Source organism: Psammomys obesus, unplaced genomic scaffold (assembly GCF_907164565.1).
Source record: "Psammomys obesus unplaced genomic scaffold, mPsaObe1.curated_primary_1811, whole genome shotgun sequence".
Lineage (NCBI taxonomy): Eukaryota > Metazoa > Chordata > Mammalia > Rodentia > Muridae > Psammomys > Psammomys obesus.
This window is the reverse complement of record NW_026596046.1, coordinates 32,486,119-32,512,239: the sequence shown is the minus strand read 5'-3', so window position 1 is coordinate 32,512,239 and position 26,121 is coordinate 32,486,119. Positions and strand designations below refer to the sequence as shown.

Below are 26,121 nucleotides of genomic sequence, written 5' to 3'. Positions count from 1 at the left end.
AGGAAGGAAGGAAGGAAGAAAGGAAGGAAGGAAGGTCGGTCAGAGTTGGTGGTCACACTGCTGATTAGGATAAGCCTCTGTCACATGACGGGTCACTTTCCAGAGTCTCAGCACTTCCAACTTTGTAAGTAGAAGTGCTTCCCACAGGTGAGATTCAGTCAGCAACACTGATCAAACTAGCCAGAATCCTCCTTGCACAAAATACCCCGAGGACCATGCTGTTGTGACACTAGTAAGTGCCTGCTCCTTAATGACTTTAACGTCTAAAACAAAGACAAGGCAATGGAGGTGACCATAATGAAAGTGAAAGGTGCGTGAACATCATGGGAGACGGGAACATAAAGAGAAAAAGGTCAAACAGAGAACACTTACATGCTGACTTATCACTGGGCACAAATCTAAATTCAGTAATGGGTTCAGCATCATCATCACTGTCTTCCTCATCTTCATCAGAGGGAGATTCTTTTGATTCCTCTATAAAAGGAATAAAAATAACCTTTTTAGACCTTAAACTTTTTTTTTTTTTTTTTTTAAGGCTTTACTTACATGTGCCTGCATAAGCTTATGTGTATTGCAGGAGCCAGAAGAGGACATCAGACACTTAACACGGGTCCTTGGAAACCTAACTCTGGTCCATCTTTCCAGTCTCAAGAAATAAAACTTTTTAAATAGTTATTTGGGATTTTAAAGACACTGAAGCTAAATCCTGGTAGTGTGTACCTGAAATAATTGAACCTGAGAAGGAGAAGCAGAAATGTATATAAACATTCTTAACAAAAGGCTGGGAAATCACTTTTACTGATGTTTTGCCAGAGTTGGGCGGGTGCTCAGCAGCACAGCACTGGAAACGTCCTGAGAGTGCAGCATTAACAGAGGTGAGTCTATCCCAAGTTCATGACCAGCAGATAAATGATCCTTTTTAGAGAAAACAAAAGTGTTCAAGCTGGGCATGGTGGTGCATACCTGTGATCCCAGCACTTGGGGAGGCAGAAGCAGACCTCTGTGAGTTCTAGGCTAGCCTGGTCTGCAAAGCGAGTCCAGGATACCCAAGGCCATATATAGAAATTCTGTCTCAAAAAAACAAAACAAACAAACAAAAACCCAAAAGTTCAAAGACAAATAGGGCTGAAAACAATAGCTTAGTGGTTTTTTATAGGAGGTCCTGGGTTCAAGCCCTGTACTGGAAACAAAGAACAAACAGTGATATATGTATCAACAAAGACAAATTTTAAAGAACTAGATGAAAAAGCAATTTTCAGAATACATAACACCATTTACATTAAGATTTTAAACATAAAAGCATTACATTGGTTGGAGGCATATACATTTTCAATGAAAGTTAAAAGCATATATAGGAGGGCTAGAGAATGGCTCAGTGGTTAGAGCACTTGCTATTCTTGCAGCAAACCCAGGTTGGATCCTGACACTCATTTGGCAGCTCTATATAGAAGTCTCTAACTCTAGTGCCAAGAGCTCCACCTCCTTCTTCCTGACCTTGACAGGCACCAGGCACACACGTGGTGCAGGTGAAACACTCATACAATAAGATAATAGTAATGAAACAAAACAAAGCATTTATAGAAAGGGCACACACGACTTTTACAACACTGTTAAACTTGAGTAAGGGAGTACAGGATGAAGTGGGGATCCACACAAAACAGCTTTCAAACTGGGCAGAGTGGACACACCTTGAATTCCAGCAAAAAGGGAGCTGAGGCAGGTAGATCTTTGTGTCACACAAAGATCAGCATGGTCTATATAGTAAGTGCCAGGACAGAGAGAGAGCCTGTCCTTCCTCGACGACAACGGCAGTTTCCAACAGAATTCAGTTAGTTTTCCTAAAACATTTATAGTATCTGGGGAAAGTGATGCAATTTACACTGAATACTAAATAGAAAAAAATACTTTAGACTTTTTCAATGTTTGAACCATTTCGTAATGAAAAGAATAGGTCGATAAAATATGTAAACTGACCTCACAAAACAGCATACATGTTTGCTGAAATTAGCAATCTTAAAAATTCAAGTTAAGGGCTGGTGAGATGGCTCAGCAGGTAGAAGCTCATGCTGCATCAGCCCAACAATACTGGGTTTGATCCCAGAGCCCACCTAAAGGTAGAAAGAACCAACTAAACAAAGTTAGTCTGGCTTCCACGTGTACATGCACATACACATACTGCACACATAAATATAAAGACACATTGAGCTAGATGTGGTATAACACGCTCAGAGTCCCAGCTACTCAGGAGAGTGACAGAGGGGGATTCAAAGTTAGATGCCCACAGAGGCAATTTAGCAAGACCATCTCAAAGTCACACACACGCATGCACACACACATGCACACCACACACACAAGGGCTGAGGATGCAACACAGTGGTAGAGCGCCTGCCAAGCATGTTCAAAGCCCTGGGTTCAATCCTTAGCTCTGGCAAAGAAGAGAAAAGTCAGCATTAAAACAAAACTTCAATCTTCCACACAGATCAAGAAAAAGTGGACAACAGTTGCTAATGCAGTAGATCTACTTGCAGGGGGGTTGTCAGTTCTCCGACACTGTGACACCTGAGCACCCTGAGCAGTCAACAGAAAGGAGGAAGAACTGCTGTTGGGTCCCACTGTCAGGCTGCTGACTCCACTGTTGGGAAACTGAATCATAGTGGAGGGGTAAGATGAAGCAGAGCTGCTTCCTTCATGGCAGCCAGGAAGCAGACTGGAGGAAGGAGGAGAGGGCAAAGGAAGAGAGGGAGGAGGAAAAGATGAGAGGACGAGCGAGAATGCCTACACTAGTGGGCTTCCTCCTTCCTCAGCCCCTTTGTTCTACATCGCACCAGACTACTGATGCTGCAACCCACGTTTGGGGCTTACTCCCTTTAACTCCCTGAGTTAACTGTCTCTGGAGACACCTTCACAGATACTCAGAAATGTGCTTTACTAATATCTTTGGGTTTCCACCATCCAGTAAGGTTGACAAAGTAAACAGAGGGCACCCACTACAGTATCTATTTGAGTTCAGTGTAGAATAGTATGAAAATAGACAAGCGAAAGGAAACTGGAAGTGGCCATTGAGAATACCTTCAAGTAACACAGATTAGCAGTATACTTTCTGTGCTGTTTCCAACGGCACATTGTTTAATACACTTACCTTGACTTATCAAGCAGAATAATAAACATTGGAAAATTCGACATCACTGAGTGAGTCACAAGATCCAAGGTCTGTCAATGCTTTTTAAAGACAGTGTGGTGCCGCACCACACTTATAGTTCTATAATGAAGTGTGTGTTTAAGAACTACAGCAACACATGCTTGAATAACACCAATTCAAGTGCACAGGATGGAGTCCAGCACCTAGGTCCTCTCAGAAATCAGACAGCCTCTGCCTGTCTGTCTGTCTGTCTTTGTGGGAAGGGGGCAAATATATGCATTTGCAGGTATGTCTGGTATGCCTGCTTGTATACATGTATAATAAGGCCCTAAGTTGAACCCCAGGTTTTTTTTTGGTTTTTGTTTCTTTGGACAGGGTCTCTCACTGAACCCAGGGCTCAGCGTTGGTGAGACTGGCTGGTCAGCAGATCCCTGGGCCTGCCTATCTCTGTTCCTGCAGTGCTGGGGTAAAAGGTGCAGTTTCTATGAGGGTGCTGAGAATCCAAACCCAGGTCTCCATGCTTATACAGTAAGAACTGAACCCACTAAGCCACCCACACCCTGGAAACAATCACAATTCACAATTCCTACAGTCTCAGGAACCTACCTTAAGGCTACAAATAGAAAGAAATGTAGGAAACTGTTGGTACTGCTGGGTTAGTCTTTATCTAGTATATGTGAGACCCCAGGCTTAAGCCTCCGCATAAACAAAACCAGCAGCATTCAGGCTTAGGACAGATTAGGGGTTTACTACACATTACAGGTTTACTCAGCAGCCTGTGGTGCTCTGGGGAGTTAGTAGAATCTTTAGACGATGAGGCCATGTGGAAAGTGAGACTAACATAATCCTCCAGGGATTCTGTTTTTAATGAAATGGAGAGTCATGAGAAAGTGACTTGCCTGGCAAGTAAGGCACAGTCACTTGCTGGGGGTGCTTGATCCTTCTATCTGGTATTACTGACCCCCTATCTACTAGACTTTTGCTAGACCAGTACCTCTGCTCAGTGTCAATGCTGGACACTTTTTAGGGGCACTATTCGGTAGCATTTATTTTGGTTTGGGTGAAGCTTGAACTTAGGGCTTCATATATGCTAAACACGTATTATACCACTGAGCCACACCCTTAGCTCCAACACAGCAGCATTTGGAATTGATTGACAAGAGTACTTTTAACGTTTTAAATTTCAAACAGCACCTAATTTTCTTGTTTAAAGCTATGGCTGGCATCTTGAGTGTCACTCAATGGCCCACATATTAAAAGTTTAGTCAGCAGCCTGTGGCGCTAATGAGAGATAGAATATTTAGGAGGTGAAAACATGTGGATCCAGGCTTATCCTCAAAGGGACAATGGGGACTCCAGGGCCTCTAGGTTGTTTCCTGGCTATCGTAATGTGAACAGTCTTCTACTTACTGCCTTAAAGTCTCCTCAACCGTGTGTTCTTGCCATGGTACGTACTCTGTACCAACACAGGCCCAAAGAAACAGGGCCAAATGAAAATGGGCTTTATTCTGTGATTCACAAGCCAAAACAAACCCTCAATTAAACTGACTATCTAGGGTCTTTGTCATAGCAACATTACGTGCATTTACTTAGTGTTATGGTTGGAGTCTCAAATGTCCCTACACTCACAAATTTTGAACACACTGACCAGTGGGTAGCACTAGGGGCAGACCTTTGAAGGTTCTACCCTCCCTGCTTCTGGTACTACTCTGGACCCTGCTTCCTGGTCCTCTGCCAAGTGGCCAGCTGCTGCCTCACACGCCTGCCATGTGTTCTCCACCACGAGGATGGAAGTATCTTTGAAACTGTGAGCCCAAAACCAAAAAAACAAAACAAAAAAACCCTTTCTTCTTTCTGTCAGGGGGGTGAACTTTGTGCTTAATACCTCATTAGGAATTCATGCTACACTCCAAGCTCTGTAGAACTTTTCACATTTACTTATCCCTTTCCAAATTTCATTATATTTTTATCTATCTTTGAATACTTTCCAAGAGCAAGAATTTGAAAACTTATAGTGAGAATATTTTTTGGATAGCTGTATCAGTCAATATCACTTAAGATATGGCTTGCCAGAGTTCTAAAATTAGTAACTACTGTTCACAACTAAACACAGGTGATTATATCTGGAACCATAAGAAAAACCAAACTTGAAGGTGTAAGGAACAAACTAAATAGGATTGTCTGTTATACAAGATTTCAGAGAAAAGTTACTCATTATCTTAAAATTAACAACTTCCTGATATTTTTATGAACAGTAAAACTTGGGAACCTTGTAATTCAGGGCTTCTGAATTACGACACTACTGACGTCTGTACTGCCTCATTTTTACTGTGGGAAATTTGGCATCTATTAGATGCCAGAAGCACCCTCTTTCCTCCAGTGAAAATTACACTGGCCAATGGCGGCACATAAAGGAACAAGTGGAAACACATTAAATTCTCCCCACCCATCTTTTGAGAACCACTACTGTAACAAAGTAAAAACAATTCTGAGCCTAGAAAGACAACTCAGCAGTTAGGAGTGTTTGCTGCTTGTGGTCATTTGAACAAGAAAGGCCCCCATAAGCTCTTATGTTTGAATACTTGTTCCTCAGTTGGAGGAACTGTTTGGGAAGGATTAGGAGGCATGGCCCTATTGGAGGAGGTGTGTCACTGGGGATGGGCTTTGGGGTTTCAAAAAACCCTTGCCATTCCCAGTGTGCCTCTCTGCCTCTCATTATGGTCTGAGATGTGCACTCTCAGCTGTTCCTGATGCCATGGCCTTTGATCCACCATCATAGACTCTAACCACCTGGAACTTTAAGTCCAATCAAACACTTGTCTTTATTGCTGGTCATGCGTTTTGGCATAGCAATAGAAAAGCAGTTAAAATATTGCTCTAGAAGTTAAAACACCATTCTAGAGTTCAGTTCTGAAGTAACTCCAGCTCCATGGAATCTAATGGCCTCTTCTGTCCTCTGCAGGTATCCACACACAGCATATATTCACACAGAAAAACATGCACATGTAACTCCAGTTCTAGGGGATCTTACTCCCTTTTCTGACTTCTGGTCTCAGTATAAACGCAGGTAAGAACAATTGCCCAAATACACATCTTTAAATAAATAGAAACAATTCTATCTTAAATTTCTGGAAAGACAGAATATACTGATTCACATCTCTGAAATGCCTTTAGAAGGAGAAGGAACAGCAGTTAAAACAAAAAAGTAGAAATATATCCATATTAAAAGAAGACTTCTAAGCGCAAATACATAAGAGGTAGACACCTACAAAACTAATAGCCATTAGAAGAAATTCAAGTGACCAAATTATTTTACACAATTAATTTTGCTTAATATACAATGTGGGTCAATGGCTTAAATTTTACAGTGATTATTATCAAAGACTGCTGTTTAGATAGTACGGTGGCGCACGCCCAAAGTGTCAGTATCTGGGAGGATAAAGATAGTTACTCAAGCCCAGGAGTTCAGGCCCAACCTGAGCAACCCCTCATCTCAAACAAACAAACAAACAAACAAACAAACAAAGCCTTTAAAAATGAACTTTGCTATCAGAGGAAGCACTAGGTTAGGTTAGACTATACATACCTCCAAATTTGGCATTCACCATAACATACAAATGCTCTTGAGGATAAGCATTTGGGTCCCTGGAAACCGCATGTAAACTAATGGTGGGGTATTCCAGTGAGAATCCTGATCCAGAACCATCTAACCAAGACAGGCGGCTGAAAAACATGTTTTAGGCAGATTATTTTAAAAATTTAAATCCTAAAATAATATCTCAAAATTCATAAAGGTTCAACTTGAATACTTTTATGCAGAGAAAGAAATTTAAGTTTATTGACAATATTAGAAATAGTCCTAAAATAAGAAAATTTAATAACAAGAACTGAATTCTCTCTTCTATGGTTTCTTTTTCTCTAGCTATAAATTCAAACAGATTTCAGAGGCAACCTTCTCCAGGTTATCTGTGTTTATTTTCCCTCTATGTGCACGCAGACATGGGTACTGGCGGAGGCCAGAGGAGAGCATCAGGGCCCCTGAAGCTGGAGACACAGGAGGCTATAAACCCTCTAATGTGGCTACTGGTAATCCACCTCTGGTTCTCTGAAGAAGCACATGCTCTTCACGGCTCTCAGCCACTTTTTTGTGTCTGTCTTTTGTGCTCATTTTTGTTTAGACTGTATTTAGCTACCCTCTCTGCTGTGCAGATCTTTTCACCTAGGCAAGTTTCGAATAACTCCATGAGATCTCCTCTCTACAAGGACCTCTTCTGTTCTGAACTGCACTTGTAATGGATAACACACATTGCCACCAATGTATGCTAATGAATCATGTTTAAACTTTGCTACCTCTATCCCTTTATTTGCCATTCTTCAAAAAATGTTAGCACAGTTCTCAGTAGGTAAGCATGCAACAGATAACTGGTAATCAACCTTTCCAGTCATCATACATTAAATGATGTATATACAAAGCAGCTGTGATCACAATCAAAATTAAAAAATAATTACCTTAGGAGACAAGGTAAAAGTCCCATTTATTACCAGCTTTAAGAAAAACCCACAGAGGCTGGAGACCTGGCCCAGTGGTTAAGAGCACCTCCAGAAGATCCAAGTTAGACTCCAAGCACACGAGCAGATCACAATGATCTGTAGTCCCAGTTGCAAGAGATCTAACACCCTCTTCTGGCCTTCTTAGGCACCAGGGGCACATGTGACACACAGACATACATTCAGGGAAAACACCATGCAAATAAAAGAAAACAAACAAAAAAAAAAAAAAAAAAAAAAAAGAAAAAGAAAAAGCCACAAAACTACTCTCCCTTAAAGTGCACAGATGCAAATATTTTATTGGTATAACAAAGGAAACACATTACCAAAGTCAATATATTGAATTTTAACAGATAATACCTAATTTTTTACTGGTGGTATTCCCCTACCATGAACTGTACAATCTTTCAGAAAACTCAATGAAAAGACGTGGGCAGGGGGCAAGATCCCAAAGAAGCCACAAAAGCAAATTTTTAGGGCTGAAAGAAAATAGGGAGTGACTTCTAATGAACATTATTGTTTTTGTTTTTGTTTTTTTTGGGGGGGAGAAGAATGGACAGCAATATATTCTAAAATGGAGTGTGGATAAGAGTGCATAATAAACCATCACAATAGATCAACTTCTATGATGAAATAAGTAAGTTGTATGCCGTGTAGGTCATGTCCACAAATAATGCTACTTTAAAGGGGAATGCCACATAAAAGCCATTATTTTTTACTCAACTACTATACACTAATAAACTCTGAAGTTAAGGGAATGGGGTGTATCTCTGCAGAACATGCACATCCCAAATCTTCTCCATTTTCCTCTCCCCTTCCCCTCCACATTCCCTCTTGTTTTTGAGACAAAGTTTCAATATTTGGTCCATTCTAGCCTCAGCTGTCCAGGCTGGCCATGAACAAACTTTAACCCTTTAACCTCTCTCTCTCTCTCTCTCTCTCTCTCTCTCTCTCTCTCTCACTGAGATCAGCCTGCCTTTGCCTCCAGTGCTGGGATTAAAGGTATGCTCCACCACGCCTGGCCTCAACCACAGCATTTGACACTCTTACTTTTCCGGCCTCCACATTCCAAGGGCCGGGCTGGCAAGCCTGTGACCCCTGCCCAGCTTATTCCTACCTTCTGTACAGCTTTGGCAAGCTTACCATGGCTCACAGCTATAATACGAGTTCTGTAGAGGCTGATTAACTGCTGTAAAGTCAAGGCTAACCTGGAATTCACATAACGACTCCCAGGCTAGTATGGTCTACAGAGAGTCCAGGTCTCAAAAAAACCCAGGTGCTGACATAATCTTTTAATCATAACATCTGGAAGGCAGAGACAGGCAGATCTCCATGAGTTCAAAGCCAGCTTAGTCTACAGAGCAGTTTCAGGTCAGGGTTACGTAGTAAGGCCCTGTCTAAAATGAACAAAACAAATTAAACAAAACTCCTTTAGGCAGGAACAATGATAGAGAAGCATTCTAATTTCATTCAAGGTCAGTTTATGAGGACAATAAATTTTATGCCTCAGGAACTCACAATCAAGGAAATCAATGTCTAATGATATAACTCAAGTGTGTAACACAATCCTCAGCAAAAGCATTACTAAAAGCATAGGGATGTTAGACTGTGGTGGTAAGTGTACAACTCTGTAAACATGTGATGATGATGATGGCGGCTGAGACACAGTTCTGTGTAGCTGTGGCTGGCTTCCAGCCCAGAGCTCCGACTGTGCTGCTGCTGTCTGGCTAGACTATGATTATTTAATGGTACACTTAAAAATTAAAAGCAAGGAAAAAAATGCAGTTATTGGAAAGAATTCTAACCATTAGGCTTCTTTGAAAAAAAAAAAAAAAGAGGGTTAAGGTGATAAATTTTAAATAGCAAAGTGATAAAAGTTTGAGGAATTAATTCATCCCCACTGATTCTAAAGGAATATATTTCTTATGTGAGTGACTGTGTGCTCACAGGTACCAAGAATAGCCCAACCAATGTTTCTTTTCTCAACTCCAAAATCTCCTGACATGACAACAATTTAGAACGGAGCATCCCGATTTACAAGTCTAAAATAATCTCAAATATTCAGGTCCATAAAACCTTTATTAACTCCACTGAGCAGTGGAAAAAGTTGGCATCTAAATTGAATCAGTGCCTAGCAAATTACAGCCTTTGGACTAAAGGCTGAAATTGTTCTGTAGCATTCCTAAGGATGAAAGCATGCTGTCGCAGCACAATGCTCCTAAAGGCTCTGAAAAGTTCAGGGAAATGGGTTTGGCACTTGAAGCAATACTTACTAGACTTTAAGTTCTAATTATTTTTCAGTCTCTCCTCACATATTCTAGAAGAAAAGCACTCCAAAACCAAAATATATAATTAACTATGCCCAGTCATAAAAACCAAAACCACATGAGTCATAAATGCAAGGACAAGAACACAAGAACAGTAAATGCAGGTTAACGAATGTTTTGTTGAACTCTGATACTTAGGAATAAGTACCATCAATGTCTTTTATTTCTGCTGAAGTGTTAAAAATAGCACATGAAGGTAAAAGAGAACTTGAATTTGAGCCGACTTAATTGATTTAATATTAATTTGGGGAAGAGATGCAAAAAAGCATTATTTCTATGCGCAAAATACTTATTTTTAATTTAAGTACAGATTTTACCCTTATTTTGAATCATGCCTTTTTTATCTTTCTTATTTGGATAAGAACTCAACTTCTTATAAAAACTAAGCTCTGTGGTATGGAGAGAGAACAGTGCTCAAGGGCCCTGGCTGCTCTTTGCAGAGGACCATAGTTCAATTCTCAGTACCACGTGGCAGCTCACAACTCTAAGCCCAGAGCATCCAATGCCTTCTTCTGGCCTCAGTGGAAACCAGGCATACATGGTACACATAGATACACACAGACAAAACACTCAAAGTAAGTCTGAAAACAAAACAAGCTCTAAACTCTGAAAATGAGCCCAGGAATTCTGTATCTCCAAAGACACATGCAAGAAGCTATTTCCTTAGAGCCAAATTCAATACCATTCCTCTCTGGCTTCCATCCTAAAAGCTTCCCCAAAAGCTCGAATACAATATAGCCAAGTCCATGGACATATTCTTAACCTGTTCCAGCTTCAGAGCTCTCCATGTTCTCCTTCATTTCCTAAGATGAAGAACTACTAAACAGCATTTATACCATGTATGCCTGTGTAAAATACATGTCCCGGCACAAAGAACGCTGTTTTTCATCTAAACATCCTCCTACTTCTTCTAATTAGAGCACTTGCCAGCACACACACAATGCTACTGACCTGGATGTTAATCACCAGCTGTCATAATTTTGGGGGAACTACCAGTTATGGAATCCTATGACTTAGAGAAATGTCAGGTTAGAAAAAAAAAAAAAAATACAGCCAGGCATGGTGGTGCCACACTCCTGTGATCCCAGCACTTGGGGAGACAGAGGCAGGCGGATCTCTATGAGTTCGAGGCCTGCCTCTTCTACAAAGTGAGTCCAGGAGAGCCAAGGCTACACAGAGAAACCCTGTCTCAAAAAACAAAACAAAATTACAAAAGCGGATCAGACCAAGGAAGTTAGGAAAGAGTACCTAGAGAGGTACAAGCTGGAAATGTAATGTTGATTTAATTACATTTTAATTCACATGTATGTAACCTATAATTTTGGGACATCTCCAAAAATGTTCTCTTAAAAAAGCATTAAGAGTCTGCCATTAGGGCTAAAGAGATGGCTCAGCAGTTAAGGGCACTGTCTGTTCTTCCAGAGGTCCTGAGTTCAACTCCCAGCAACCTCATGGTGGCTCACAGTCATCTATAATGGGATCTGGTGCCCTCTTCTGACATGCAGGTGTACATGCAGATAGGGTACTCACACACAAATAAGCACAAATAAATAAGAGAATAAATGAATAAATACATAAATCTTTAAGATCATTAAATGAGATATACTTCTTGAATATGGAAATTGTGTAGCTGTTCTTGGTCTTCTGAAGAACATGCTAAGTTATCTACATGAGGTTAAAAAATGTCTGCAACTCTCAAATGGCCTAAGAAACAAGGCAAAATGCTAATTATTAATGATTCTTTTTAAAAAATTTAGATTGACACATATGCGTGTTTTGTCTGCATGAATGTGTACCATATGTGTCTGGTGCCCACACAGGTCAGAGAGGGTGGCAGATCTGGAACTGAAGTTAGGGGTCATTATGAGTCACCACGTGGGAATTGACCCAGAGGCCTCTGCAGAGTCCTCATTGACGCCATGTCTCCAGCTCTCAATTAACCAATCTTTATAAAGTATAAAGTGAATCTTCCTACCTCAAATTAAGTAAGCAAAACAAAACAAAACACACACACACAACAACAGAAAACCTCACTGGTGTGCCCTACATTTTTCGATTATAGTTAATTCCAGATGTAATCAAGTTGACAACCAATAAAAGCCATCAAACCATGTAAAATGGGTTTTGTTTATTTGGTTTTGCTTAAGACAAGATCTCTGTGTAGTCCTGGCTCACCTGGTACTCACAGAGATCCTCCTGCCTCTGCCTCCGACTGCTGGAATCGAAAAATGGAAGGTACACCAGTGAGGTTTACTGTTGTTGTTATTATTTATTTTTTTGCTTGCTTAATTTGAGGTAAGAGGATTCACTTTTAGTCCGGATCTTGAGGCAGGAAGACATGTGCCTTTAATCTAGGTCTTGAGGTGGGATCCCAGAGTCTAATGAAGATGAGCTGAGATTTACAGCTTCTTGGAGTGAGTACCTCTGGATTATTGGACTTTCCATTGACAGCCAGCCGTTACTGAATTGGCTGGACCACAGCCTGAAGTCATTCTAATAAATTCCCCTTCTCTCTCTCCCTTAAAAAGAGACAGAGATTGGGGGAGGGAGTTATGCCTACTACTGAGTCCAGGGTATAAAACTGTCTTTTAAAAAATAAATCTTCATTTAAGCAATTTTGACATCGGACAAAGCTTGGGTGTTTAGACACTGACCAGAAGGAAATATGAGTGTGAGGAAAAGCAAGTTTGGGATGAAGGATGGTGATGAGTTTGGTTGGTGTACGTGTGGAGTAGCTGAGAGAGAGATGGAGAGAGAGGGGGGTAGAGGGAGAGATATTCACTCATTCTATAAGTTGTTACTTTAGAGAACCCTAATACACATGGATAAATAAAAAGGCTTTTGTCAAAGTTAGAAATATACCTGTGTTCCATACTCCACGTGTAGAAGAAATTGTTGCTGAAATTACTTACTTACTGCTAATACCCAACAGACATTTTCCAGTTTAATGTCTGACAGGTGATTCTCTTAAGTCTTTTCTCAAAAGACCCACCTCTTAATGCAAATGTATCTCCAAGGTCCAGCTCCTCAGTCCTTTCTTCTGGGCTATCTAGTCTACTTCCATGAGGATGTTAATACCCACTCTACTGATTCACAAATCTCCCTTTGATGCCACTCTTAAGACACAAGCTCCTAAGCCCAACCACTCCGCACACACACCAGCCAAACTCATCAACCCCTTCATCCCAAACAGTATTTGTATCTGGTTAGTGTCTGAACATCCAGTCTGTGTCCCCCTATCAAAAGAGCTCCCTAAACAAAGACTTTCTTACACGCTTACACCTGGACTCTGCAGTAGGCATAATCTTGGTCCCCAACAAATTTGTTTCCCAGTGCCATGCTAGTGAATGGCAGAAGGGGCTCTCAGTATAATTAGGGTTACTAATCAACTAACGATGAAATAATGGGGCTACCCTGGATTTTCTGGCCAGAACGAGTGTTGTAACACAAGCTCTGGGGGGAAAAAAGGGCGGGGGACAAATGGAATATAGCAAAAGGTAAACCAGAGACTCGGAAGGACATGAAGGTAGGGGGTGTGTGTTTGTGTGTGGACAGGGAGGTGTGTGTGTTTTGGTGACATGTCTATCTTATTGTGAAAGTACAAAGTACTGCAGGCAGTCGAATGAAGAATTCCTTCTAGGACCAGCTTATCGAGGAGTCGGGTTCGGCTGGTTATGACCCCGCCCTGCGTGGGCCCGAAGATGCTCCTTTTCCCCACCTACAAAATCCAAACTCATTAACCAAACGTCCTAAATCCTTCACAATCTCCTCTGGACTACATATTCTATGCAGGTAAAACATCCAGCTCACAAGATCATTCAGAGCCAGGGGCACCACTGAAAACTAACCGAGGTTCAGCAAACACAAAACTAAACGTGACCACGCGCCAGGCCTCCAGCGCACAGAGAGGTAAAAAAAAAAAAACAAAGGCGCCAGTCGTTAAGGAGAAACACCGTGTAGAGAACAGAGCCAGGCGAGCTCGGGAGGAGGGATCCCTCTCAGGCCCCACAGGGGCAGCGCCGCCGGCGTCCCCGCAGCACCCCGGGGTCGCGCCTCAGGAAGGCGGCCCCGAGGGAGGCCAGCGCCGGAGCCCGGGAACCCTACCTCTCCGCAATGTAAAGGGTGCCGGTGCCGAGCCCCTTCCCGTTCAGCACCGCCTCGGTGTCTGGCTGCTGCAGCCGGAGCCCGTCTGCCGACCCAGGCGGCAGGAAGCTTTTGAGGAAGCTCATGGCCGGTGAAAGCATAGCTTAACAGGACCCGAGAAAGCCGAACGCCACGGCCCGGGCCCCTGCAGTGAGCTGCCCCGGAAGTAATAGCCGTAACCCGGAAGAACAACTCCTTCCGCCTGGACGCCGCACTCCGTAGACCATAGAGACGGGACGTTCTAGCCAAAGCAGAGGTCCCTGTTGAGCCGCCGGGCTTTTGTCACGTGGTACTGGTTCCCCTCTCCCGCGCCTCTGAGGTGGCTTAGAATAACCAAGTGATTTCTCCGCGGTTCTCCTTAAAAGTCATCACGGCAAACCCTGAACGAGGATATATGAGGAATACGATGCCTTTTCCAACAAAAAGCGGGGACGGGCCGAGGACGCGGGAGTCCCTTGCCTGAGGAGGACGCACAGAAATGGAAACCACACTCACCTGGAGGTCAGAAGTCTCCGGGCTGGGTACACGGTTCTGCCCTGGTCCCGCCTCATGGGGCCTCTTCTCGTTTGGTTCACATAGCCATTCACCAGAACACAGTCCATCGCCAGAGTTCGAGCGGTCCATCCCCAAGTGTCACGCCACGGGAGCACAAAGAAGTTACACACATTAACTGATCGACAGCGCTCCAAGGCAAGATAGCGCCCAAGGGAAAGGTAGCCAGCCATTGATCTGGTTCATGCTGGCTAGGCCCCAAAGAATGAGAGTAGTGAAAACTTACAGGTTTAGTAAATAGAAACCCGTAATCTACCGCCACCAGCATAAGCACTTTGACCTTTTATTTCTTCACGGGTTCTTTTTGCTTGTTGATCCTGAGTCAGGGCTGTCCTCCAATGCATAATGGACCTACACCCTGCTCTGGGTGCTAGGACTACCACAGGCATGCATCATCACACCTGCTCAATTCATTTCCCCTCTTTATGTTAAATAATATGACCACATTTTCTGTTACTGACCCCGTTTTACAGATAAGAGCTGAGGCATTAAACTCACAAGCTAGAGTTTGGTAATGAGAAACCTAGTGGAGAGACCTGGTCAGCCAGTCTCTAGGTTCCACCTTTTTGACTGGAAAATTGATGTATCTTCTGGGACAGGGCTGTTTTATGTTGGATGACATAACATGAAGGATGTGGGTTTTGTCTTATTTCCCCCCCTTTTTGATAGATCTTCTCAACAGAAGAATCTTTAGATTTTTTAAAAAAGATTTATTTTTATTCCTTAATTCCTGGAAGTGCAGGTGCCCACAGAATTGGGTCCATCCCCAAGTGTCACGCCACGGGAGCACATACATTAACTGATCGACAGCGCTCCTGGAGCTCAAGATACAGGCCGTTGTGAGCTGCCTGCATGATGTGAAAGTGGAGACATGGATACACAAAGGAGAGAGATAAAATATAATTTCTAAATTTCCAGTTTAAAAACTTGATAGGTGTGGTTTCTATATCTAAGCTGGGGAATTCAGAAAGAGGTTTTCAAAGTCGGTTACAAGGGTAGCAGATAGAGCTCAGGCTGAGCACTGGGGTAACGTGTAAGGCCCTGGGTTGAATCCCCAAGACTAAAAACAAAGTAGCCCATGAATCTAATTTGAGAAATTATTAATCTGAGACTTTCCTAAAACATTTATTTGGTGAAACAAGTCTTCAGAGTCATTTTTACATAGAAACAACCCAATGGCAAAACCTTTTATTCAAGTTATAAGTGAAGAAAGGGATCTTAATTCTAGGAAGGATCCCTTTAAGCACTCAGAATGATATGCGCGGAGGAGACAGTGTGTGGGTCAACAGACCAGCATCAGCCACTGAAATGGGAAGGTCTGTGTTTTTGCTTCTTGTATGAACCCCTGTGACTGACAGGTGGTAGGCAATCAGTACATCTCACGTTTGTACAGTGTTTTACTTTTTCAAGGGTGGTCTCCTCACCATTATCCTCTTTATTCTTTATGATAATTTGTGAGGGCAGGCAGGGCAGCTGTTACGACCATTTGCAGCTAAAGTGAAAGATCAAGAAAGTGATTTGCTTAAGATTTTTAGCACTTATTGTGTAGCCCAGGTTGGCCTTCAATTTGTGACTCTCCCGCCTCTGTCTCCTGAGTGCTGTTATTGCACTTCACCACCATGCCCTGGTAATTCTTACTTTTACTGGGACTCCATCATTTTCACATGAACCATTACCTGGAAACAACTGACAGAGGTCTATAAAGATAAGAGGGTTATAAAGGTCACTGCCTTTTGGTAATAGTAAGAGCTAGGCTTACAAACCCATTCTTACTAGATCAGAATTAGTATCATTAGAACACAGGCACATGTTCTAATGAGGGTTTATCAGCATTACGTTATTGTTGGCCTCTAGAGTAGAATAAAATCTGTTTTGTTTGGATAGATGATAGTATAATTACAGGTGTCCCACTTGCAAATAGAATGTTAAAGAGCAGACAAATAGACACTCAGTAGAAAACCAGAAAACAAAAGGGGTGTAGTTGCGTGGGGTGTTTTCTCCGGTTGTGTCAGCTTTCTGTAACAGTTTCTGATGATGGAGTTTAGCTGTTGCCACAGAGCCTGTTTGCTTCTTGGAACTTCTCTTACAAACTAGTGATATTTTTGTAAGAATTTTTATATACACTTAAAAGTTCTAATTTTTATTATGACAGTTGACATATATTAAGTGAAAGAAATGACAAGTATTATAAATAAAACATTTTGAAAAGATAGTTTACACAGTTAGGCCAATAGTTATAAAATGTCTTTTTACACTGAGAATCCTGATCAGACTGTAATAGACATTCATTGTTTTTAATAATTCTATGGTCTGTTCATTTTAAACACTACAAATCAAGCAAGGAATAATGAAAAGACACATTAAATGGGAACATACCCACCTTTTTCATCCTTGAAGGAAGACCATCCCACAGAGAGGATTCTTCAGAAGGAAGGAGCCCAGAGATGAGAGGCTGAAAGGTAACAGAAAAGCTACCAGGTCATGGACACAGACAGAGGCGATGCTGCAAAAGGAGTCTTCTTGGAGACAGGCTAAAGAGAAAGATGGAAAACTGGGTCACGTGGCTCTCAAGTGGACAAGAGTTCCTGAATAGGTAAGGTGGCCTATACTGTGAACTGGTATTCTAGGTTCTAGCTAACTTTTCTTATAGGGTATGGCTGCATGCACTAATACTGTATACACTAAGTCACATTCTCCTAGTGTCACTGTCATTTAGACTTTAAGTAACCCTAAAGAACTCAGTCAGTCAGAATTACGTAAGCATTTGCCTCATCCAGGAGGGTCCTAACATCTAACATTTAATTTCATTAAAATGATTGTCTTGGGGCCGGAGAGAGACCAGTGGTTAAGAGCACTGTTTGCTCTTTCAGAGGACCTGGATTTAATTCCCAGCACCCACACGGCAGCTCACGACTGTTGGTCACCCCAGTTCTGGAGGAGCTGATACTTTAACACCAATATACATAAAATAAAATTTAAAACATTTTTGTTGTAATTCCACTTGGAGTGAATGATCACCATTTAGCGCATCAAATCTTAGTTTTTAAAAGAAACTGTGCTCTGGTCTCAATCTAGGATAAAAGTTGACAGCTATGTTCTGGCCCCACTGTCTAAGATGCTTAAATTGTCAAAGCTGTGGTTTGGAGAGACGGCTCAGCAGTTAAGAGTACTGGCTGCTCTTTCATAGGACCAGGGCTCAATTCCCAGCACCCACAGGATGGTTCACAACTGTCCAGTGTGGAGGCTCCAGTGTCCTCTTCTGACCTCCAACAACACCTTGCATGCAAGTGGTAGGCATACATGTAGGCAAAGCGCCCACATACAGAAGATAAAAACATTAAAAACTGCTAAGGCTGACATTCCACTGTCACTTTTTAGATGATTTTTTTTTTAAAGAATCTCAGATTGTTATAATGGACCATTTGCTTACCAGCATTCATTCTATTAAGTAAAATCCCGATTCACATTCTTTATGTAAATGTTAATTGGTAGTTTTGGGTCAGAATTTCAAGCACTGATGAACTCTGCTAGCTTGCTGGATAAAACAAAACAAAACTTTAGGTACTCCAAGAAAAGAAAAACAAAAAAATCATACTCGGTGTTATCTTTTGTGCGCGCGCACACACAAGCACGCACGCACGCTCACACGAGCTCACACACACGCACGCACACACATGAGCTCACACACACACACACACGCACGCACACACCTGTGCTCCGGCCACACACACACACACACACATGCACACACCTGTGCTCCAGCCAGGAAAGGAACTAAACACCGTCACCCTATCCTGACTGCTGGTGTAGTTGTGTTCCCAAAAGACTGCTGAACGAAGCCCTGCGCTCTTTGATGTGTCAGCTCTGCAGACGCTAAGTAACATGACCCAAGAGGAGTGTCCTGTGTTTAAATACCTAGCTGACAAACAGCCTTAAAACCTATTTTGAGGGAGTTGACTTATTTGTAAATTTCCTTTCTAGACAGGATATAATAATAGTCCATTCCTAAGTGATACAGAACATCTTAACATTTTACAAACCAGTTATTGAAAAAATTGAGCTTCCAATAATGCCATAATGCTAAGTACATCGACTTATTTAAACTTTTTATTATGACAATTGACATATATTAAGTGAAAGAAATGACAAGTATTATAATAAAACATTTGGGAAAAAAGTTACATAGTTAGGCCAATAGCTATAAAAATGGCTTAGGCCTGGCTTATCACATTGAGAATTTTGATCAGACTGTAATGAGACAATCCAACATTTCATTAATGAAAATATTGGCACCAGCCACAACATATTTTGGTTGTCACAGGAATATTATATTTAAACAACTATGCACTGCAGTTCTCATACTCTGAAGCTTTAAGTTCTCAGGCATACCTTTCATACATAAACTTTACCTGTGTTATCGGAATCATGTTTCCAGATCTTTTTGCACCTCCTCGTGTGATGCTACATTATTATCATGTGACAGTGCACTAAAACGTCTCTTCACCCAGCAGCATGATTACCTCAAGAGTTAGTGCGATGCTAGTCTTGGAGCTTCTGCGTAAGCTCTCATATAAAACAGTATTTTGAGAACTACTCCAGCAATATTTTTCTTTTATGCATAGGGAAAATAAAGTGTTTCAAATAAGCAATCTGAAAATCTAAGACATGTTCTGACCAGATGCTTCCTGGAAATAAGACAATTTACAAATGCTTATCTGGAATTTATACTCTTCACATTGAAACTCATGGTGCCTACGCTTTTAAATGGGTGAAGATAGCAAAGAAAATTATTTCCCAAATAGTTGCCCACAGATGGTTACTTAGAAATTATGACACATTTAGATGAACTTAATCCCTTATAAGAATACAGTTATGCTATCCAGGTAGTCAATCAGAATGATAAAATTACCAGATATCTACTGGACGCAGTGGCACACACCTATAATCCCAGCATTTGGGGAGGCAGAGGCAGGCAGACTGCTGTGAGTTCGAGGCCAGCCTGGTCTACAAAGTGAGTCCTGAACAGCCAAGGCTACACAGGAAAACTCTGTCTTGAAATACAAACAAAGAAATTACAAAAAACAAAACAAAAAACTGGCATTTAAAAAGGTGTGGTTATGGCATGGTAAAATGTGCTGTGGGAGACTGCCAGCAGCAGCAGTTTGAGAGATTACAAAATTATTTACCAAAGAAGGAAGGATTGAAAATTGAATGTCATTTCCCTTCCTGCCAAGTTTCAGCAGATTATTTGTGTGGCATTAGGAAAATATACAGTATAATCAAACAATTCTAGTTTTTCCTTCTCTTATACATGAGAAACTAGCCCTGCCCCATTCCCACCTCCATCTCAACATAGGACATCCCTTCTTAAAGTGCACATGAAATTGAATGAGAGTTTTGGGCAGGGTACTATCCAGACACTATGATCAAGAAGCTACTTTGATAAGAGAACAAAACACACCAACATCGACGACACCCTAGACAGGCACCACAAAGTCATGCACTGAAAGAATAGGCCACAGATTGCCAGGTTCTGGATGTTACAGTTATACTGATCCTGAAGACCCATTTATACAAACAGGAACTGTATTTCTCTCCCTCTCTCCCTCCTGTGTATGTGGGCACAGGGGGAGTTGTGCTCATGCAATGATATGAAAGCTTTGGAACATGTTTTCATCTAATCTCAAGGCTTGACGCAACAGCAGCGCAGTACTGACATGCACCAGCTCTACTAGAGGGCAACAGAACGAAAAAGACCATGGCACAAGGTTTTAAACAACTTGAGGTTTAATTACATAATGCTCCCATAGATGTTCTAGCATAAACACAACTGTAAAAATCTACATCCTATTTTAGGGTATTTCCCGACCTCCCATCCCTTAAAAGCTGTACAGTTATAAAAAAATGTGATTCTCAAGCAAAATAAACTTTTTTTTTCTTTTTTGCAACGTACAAAATAAGTTAAATGGTTTAAAAGATCTTGAGCCATTAAGTTCCACATGACTGTGTTCTGGCTGTCCATAAACATACCATGCAGGCTCCTGGTCCATGGCCAGGATGCAATAAATACAGACCAAACAAACCCCACTTAACTGAGGCTCTTTCTGAAACTGATGAGTAAAAAAAAAAATTATATAGTTAAACAAGCTCATTCTTAACTTACATAATCCAGTGGCAAAAAGAACAAGGCAGATTATTCAGTCCTTCGCACATTTTCTAGCTTGTACCAGTTTGGAAAAAAAAAAAAAATGAGAGAGAAAACCCACAAATACAGTTCCTTAATTTTTTTGTTCTCATTCAAAGTGTTTGCTTAGAGCTTAGTAAAGCCCTACTCATCTGGTAATTTCTGTTCTATCACACACCGTGTGTACAGGACAGACAGACCTACATTAAGGTAAAAACCCCACTAGTGTGTGCCAGGACAGCAGCTCCTGGAGCAAAGTGGTATGCATGTGAAGTGGGCAGGGAGTTGTATCTATAACCAAAAGGAGTGAAAAAACTTCACGGGAACTCTGTTCTGACCGACTTTTGAGAGGGTTTGTCTGAATAACTGTTGAGTGTACAATCTAAAGCAGTTCAAGTCTACCTTATTTTGGTGTATGACTGTTTACATGGGAATGACTTGTCCTCAGTGTTATGCAGCAAGTTATCTGGTAAACCTTGGCACTCAAAAAATGTTAAATAATTTAGGGTGGAGCGAAAGATGTTCAAAATTAAGTGGAAGCATAACACAGTAATTCAGTTTAAAAACAGAATAGCAATCCTTTCAGGATTAGGATAAAAGCAGTGAGGAAATAAACCAGAAGCTAGGTTGCTTGCCATTTCCAAGGTTTACAGTGGGAATGGTGGATAAAATAGGAATGAGTTTTATTGGGAGTTCAATAATTGATCATATTAACCAGATAAGGACTATGTTGATTACAGCATACATGTGGTCTTGGCATTCTCTGCTTTCTAAGAGAACCAGAAATCTATTTTGAGAATGTCAAACCCTCAAGAAAAACTGATTTTCTCTTTAAACTTTCTATTGTTGAAAGTATATTCATTATTTTGTCACAACTATTTGCCATATATTTAGTAAGTTCATGATGATTCAATATTCTAGTAGTTATCCACAATGTGCATATATACACATTTCCTCTTAAGAAAAACCATTGAACACTTGTTCTAAAGCTGAACCACCACCCTGAACTAGAGACCTGCCTGCTTTGCTGTGGCAGCTGCAGTGGAGTAAGAACATTTTCTGAGTGTTAGAGACCCCTTAGGTGCTTTATTCTTCTGGTAGAACAATCAGAGAATGGCTAACACTTCATGCCTACCAAGGAGGCCAAACAGGCATTCCTAGTCAGAGGGAACGCCACCCATCCCCCTTAAAAAACTAACACATTCTCCATAATTTTAACTGATTAAACAAGTGTCTGTTTCCCTAGTACATGTATTTTACTTAAATGTCTGTTACGTAGGATAGGCTCTATCAACTACACAGTAAAAAGTGGATAACAACATTAAAAAATAAAATCTACTTCCCCGTAACAGTTAGTATCTGAAGTTCTTTGGCAGATCACTTTTTAAAAAATAAGTTACCAGTAAATATGAATTCATTCTTAATGAAACTTTTTGTCTTCTGAATGTACAACTTTGACCACTGGAAAAAGTTGCCAAGGAAACCTTAATGTGTTGTTAATGAGTCCTTTTCATACGCTATTTCAATTCTAAGGTCTTGAACTGTAAAAATCTGGCTAGTTTTCAAACTTTACTAAAATGGCAAACTAAACAGTTTGAATACTATGTTTTCTCTTAACGCATATGCTGTAGACTAAGAGTCTGCTACTGGGAGCCCTTTGATACAAGTTCAACACTTGCAGTTCAAAAGGTAGGAGGGGGTCACTAAAGTTATGAAAGGGAAATATTCTATAGACTTACTGTAAATCTGAACCTATCAAGGACTGAAGATAGTCTACCCTCTACATGACTGTTTTCCTTTCCATTCTCCAGTTCTTAATGGTTGCATCAGAATTTTTGATACAGAACATTTATTTGACAGCAGCAACAGAAACCTCTTTGGGAACATCTTCCACGTGAGTATTTCTGAGAAATAGCAAACTTTGAGGGACTGAATCTAAACATTAAGCAGGGCAGGAGTTCTAGCTCAGTGTTAGAACACTTAGCCAGCATGCATGAGGCCCTGGACTTGATCTCCAGCCTGAACAGAAACAACAACAAAGCCGAGCAACAGAACTGGCTGGGTTACTAAGAACTGGTGTGTGTTAGCTGCCTGGATTACTCTTGATAGCCAGTTGGTGTAATGAGAATGTAAGGTTAGAAGGGAGACACTCAGTATCAAGTTGACACTCAAGTTTAGTAAGGATCAGGTAGCACAAGTGGTTTTGAAACCCATGTCAGTGGGACAATTGCTAAGTGAAATACTCAGTCTTACTGTAAAGATTACTGCGGGTTTTCCATAGCAGGGTAAGTTACTTCACATTCCGCATGCTGTTGAGTTAGCTACCCATTTCCTACCTCTAACCATCTGTTTAATCGATGACTAGAGCTGATAGGTGGATGCAAGAGCTGGTGTGTGCAGAGGTAGACAGGCACATGGGAGATTTCTTACACCACAGTGGCTTCACCTGGCAGCAGGACTGAAACCTTCTGAGCCTGGTAGCAGGAACCACTTACCACACACAAGTACGAACTCTTCTGCCTGCCTGTTTCCAACAGTTCAAAAGTTTATTCTTAGCTGATTTTCAAGTAAAACAACAGCTAGAAAGTAAGCTTTGCAAGTGAATGTGGCTCCTTTTTAGTCCTTTACTGCCCGTGAATGTCAGCCTGCCCTGTCCTTCAAGCACAACACTGTTCCTCAGCTGGCTCTGTCAGTGGCTGCTGCGCCCTCATTTGTAGGCTGCTTTCACTGCTCTATTATTACACAAATGCAAGCTCACCACCACGAGCAAAGCAAACATTAACACTCAAGTTCTATGGGACTAAAGTGGAGCCAAAATTCAGTAACTACAAAATCAGCACTAAATTTTAAAGGCCAGGAGATAAGATGTAAGGGCACTATCTGTTGAGCAACAGAAAGTAGGAGCATAAAGTTTCCAGAGAGGTCTTTATGACACAAGTCTAATGCCAGCTTTTAATAATAAAAAAGTGGCTTACTGTACACCGACTACTACATATAATGCTTAATCAGAAAAGAAAAATGAAATTTCTTGAGCCAGCAACAATACGTCTATTGCCGGCAACAGACAACACTGGAACAGAAAACCCGAATCCCAGGGCAAAAGCACGCACTGAAGCAACGTGAAGGCTTCAGGATGTGCCAGGCAAGGTGAATCACAAACGCTACAGCTATACAAGGTTAGAGCTATGCCTGAAACTTCACAACTGTAACAGAAACTAAGATGTAAGTTCATATTTTAGTGTCAGCTATGTTACATTATTTAATTTAAAAACCGCCTATTCTTGAAGCAAAGGGCTTATCCTTAAAGTGTTGAGATGTTTAAAATGGAAGTTATGTTTATTAAGTATATCAGCGGTTCTCATTCAATTCTGTTGGTTGGGTGACTATTAATGGATTTTAATAGAAGTATATAATGGCCAAAGGCCAGAACTACATTCAAACCCTGCTAATGTATTCAGGCAGATAGAAAATTCCAACACACACACACACACACACACACACACACACACACACACACACACACCACAATCACATACTACACACATGCTTAAAATTTAAAACTAAAAATCTCCCAAAGGAACTGCTTTGTTTGTAGACTTCAATTTGAAGTAGATACTAAGGGCAAGAATAGACCAGTTAAAAATTCACCTGAAAAATCCTTCTCAGTCTTCAATGTACTAAAATACCATTGTTAGCTTAGCATCACCATGTATGTTATGCTTAGATGTATTATACTCAAAATGACATCTCAGATGGTTAACACCACGTGGCCTGAAGAGTTAACACTACTGGCAAATATAGTGTACCTGAATTTTAGGAGAGATCACTCACTTCACCAAATCCCCAACTGGCCAAGTGTAGTAGAGGCCGCCACCTTATTACAACAGCATAAAAGCTATTTAAATGACTTTCTGTTAGCACAATCTGGTTGTCAAAGCTTCATTATACATTGTACTATACAAATGCTTTTCAGATGATTTTTTCTTAAACAAGAAACTCTGCTATAAACAGAAACTTAGGTTAAAGTGTTTTATGATGGTGCTTCCATGGTCTCTTCTTTATTTAAAGTGTTTAACTCCAATAGTAAACAAGTTGATTTCACGAAGGCTATTACTAAGTGACGTATGTACGATGTTGTCTACAATACTCAAACTGCAACAGTACAGACTCGAACTTTTAAACAGTTTGTTAATCATCATCTATGGCATGAATGTTTAAATATAATATATATTTAATATGAAAGCTAAAGCACAAGTGCTTTCTCCCACCCTAAATTCTGTTTTGGGCCCTCACAGATTTGGAATGCATTCGTATCTACCCTTTTCACAAAGTCAGGAGAGCTCAGGAAATATAAAGTCAAAAATATACAAATCTTTGTTGTTATTATAATAAGATTTTTTTTTCCCATGAATGAAATTACCAAGGACCATGAACTTGGAAAGAAAGAAAATCAAAAGGAATTTACAGCAATTATTAATCTTCAAAGTTCAAAACTGGTCACTTCACAGAAAGACTTCAAGATTTGTTGAAATTTTTCTTCTAAAAAGTCGTTCTGTAGTGGAGTTTTTTGTTTTTTGTTTGTTTTTTGAAATTAAACAGCGTTTACTAACTGGCCCGCTGGTGTGAGAGCTACCGTGGAATAAATTAGCACAAAAATGGAAAGCAGTCTTATAACTGTTCACTGTTACAGACATAATCAACAAGGTCAGTCACTCGCAGAAGCTCATCTTCCTCCTCTTCTGGCGCCCCGGCCTCCTGTCCACCACTTGTCCCATTGGGTGCTAGACTTGCACTGGCTGTGCCATTGTCCTTGGGGGTCTGGGACTTCTCAGTTGGCTTGCCCATCAAGTTCTCAATGGCTTTGCCAGGACTCTGGCCATTGGTGGAAGGTAAGTCTACTAGGCTGTAGTCCAATGGGCTCCCCACTTTGCCCACGTTTTCAAAGTCCTCTTCCTCATCACTCTCTATCCGGTAGGGCTTCTTGCTGCTCTCCTGCTCTGAGGGCAGGACTCTGTCCCGGGCAGGCTGGTCTGCATCTCCATGAGCACTGTCACAGCTCTCCTCATCTGTCTCAATCCGGTGTAGCCGCTTGCGGGATGGTTTGCCTTCCTCTTCATCGTCTTCATCCACTTCTGAATATTCATCTGTGCTTCGGCCCCGTTTCCGAACAGAGCGCTTAGGTTCTTTTGTTAGGTCGTCACCTTCAGAGTTCTTGGACATATAGCTCT

General features: G+C 41.1%; 2 protein-coding genes and 1 long non-coding RNA gene across 6 annotated transcripts in view; 1 reads left to right on the top strand and 2 right to left on the bottom strand.

The window, feature by feature from the left end:
* Clns1a (chloride nucleotide-sensitive channel 1A) overlaps positions 1 to 14,869 on the bottom strand; it is a 23,729-nt gene extending 8,860 nt beyond the window's left edge. The window contains exons 1-3 of one of the 2 annotated variants that reach the window (XM_055623303.1): positions 14,653 to 14,869; positions 6,726 to 6,862; positions 373 to 474 (exon numbers count right to left, since the gene is read on the bottom strand). In XM_055623303.1, coding sequence (XP_055479278.1) covers positions 373 to 474; positions 6,726 to 6,862; positions 14,653 to 14,759 — 346 coding nt within the window. In that variant the 5' untranslated portion in view covers positions 14,760 to 14,869. Of the gene's footprint in view, positions 1 to 372; positions 475 to 6,725; positions 6,863 to 14,118; positions 14,323 to 14,652 lie in introns of those variants that run through there. The other variant, XM_055623304.1, reaches the window with a different exon arrangement.
* On the top strand, positions 14,431 to 25,396 carry LOC129688466 (uncharacterized). The gene is made up of 4 exons (XR_008721947.1): positions 14,431 to 14,658; positions 17,107 to 17,302; positions 22,705 to 22,787; positions 25,318 to 25,396. It is a non-coding gene; the product is annotated as an uncharacterized LOC129688466 (long non-coding RNA).
* Positions 18,806 to 26,121, bottom strand: part of Rsf1 (remodeling and spacing factor 1) — a 128,562-nt gene continuing 121,246 nt past the window's right edge. For 2 of the 3 annotated variants that reach the window (XM_055623298.1, XM_055623299.1), the window contains exon 16: positions 22,787 to 26,121. In XM_055623298.1, the coding sequence (XP_055479273.1) occupies positions 25,562 to 26,121 (560 nt within the window). In that variant the 3' untranslated portion in view covers positions 22,787 to 25,561. The other variant, XM_055623301.1, reaches the window with a different exon arrangement.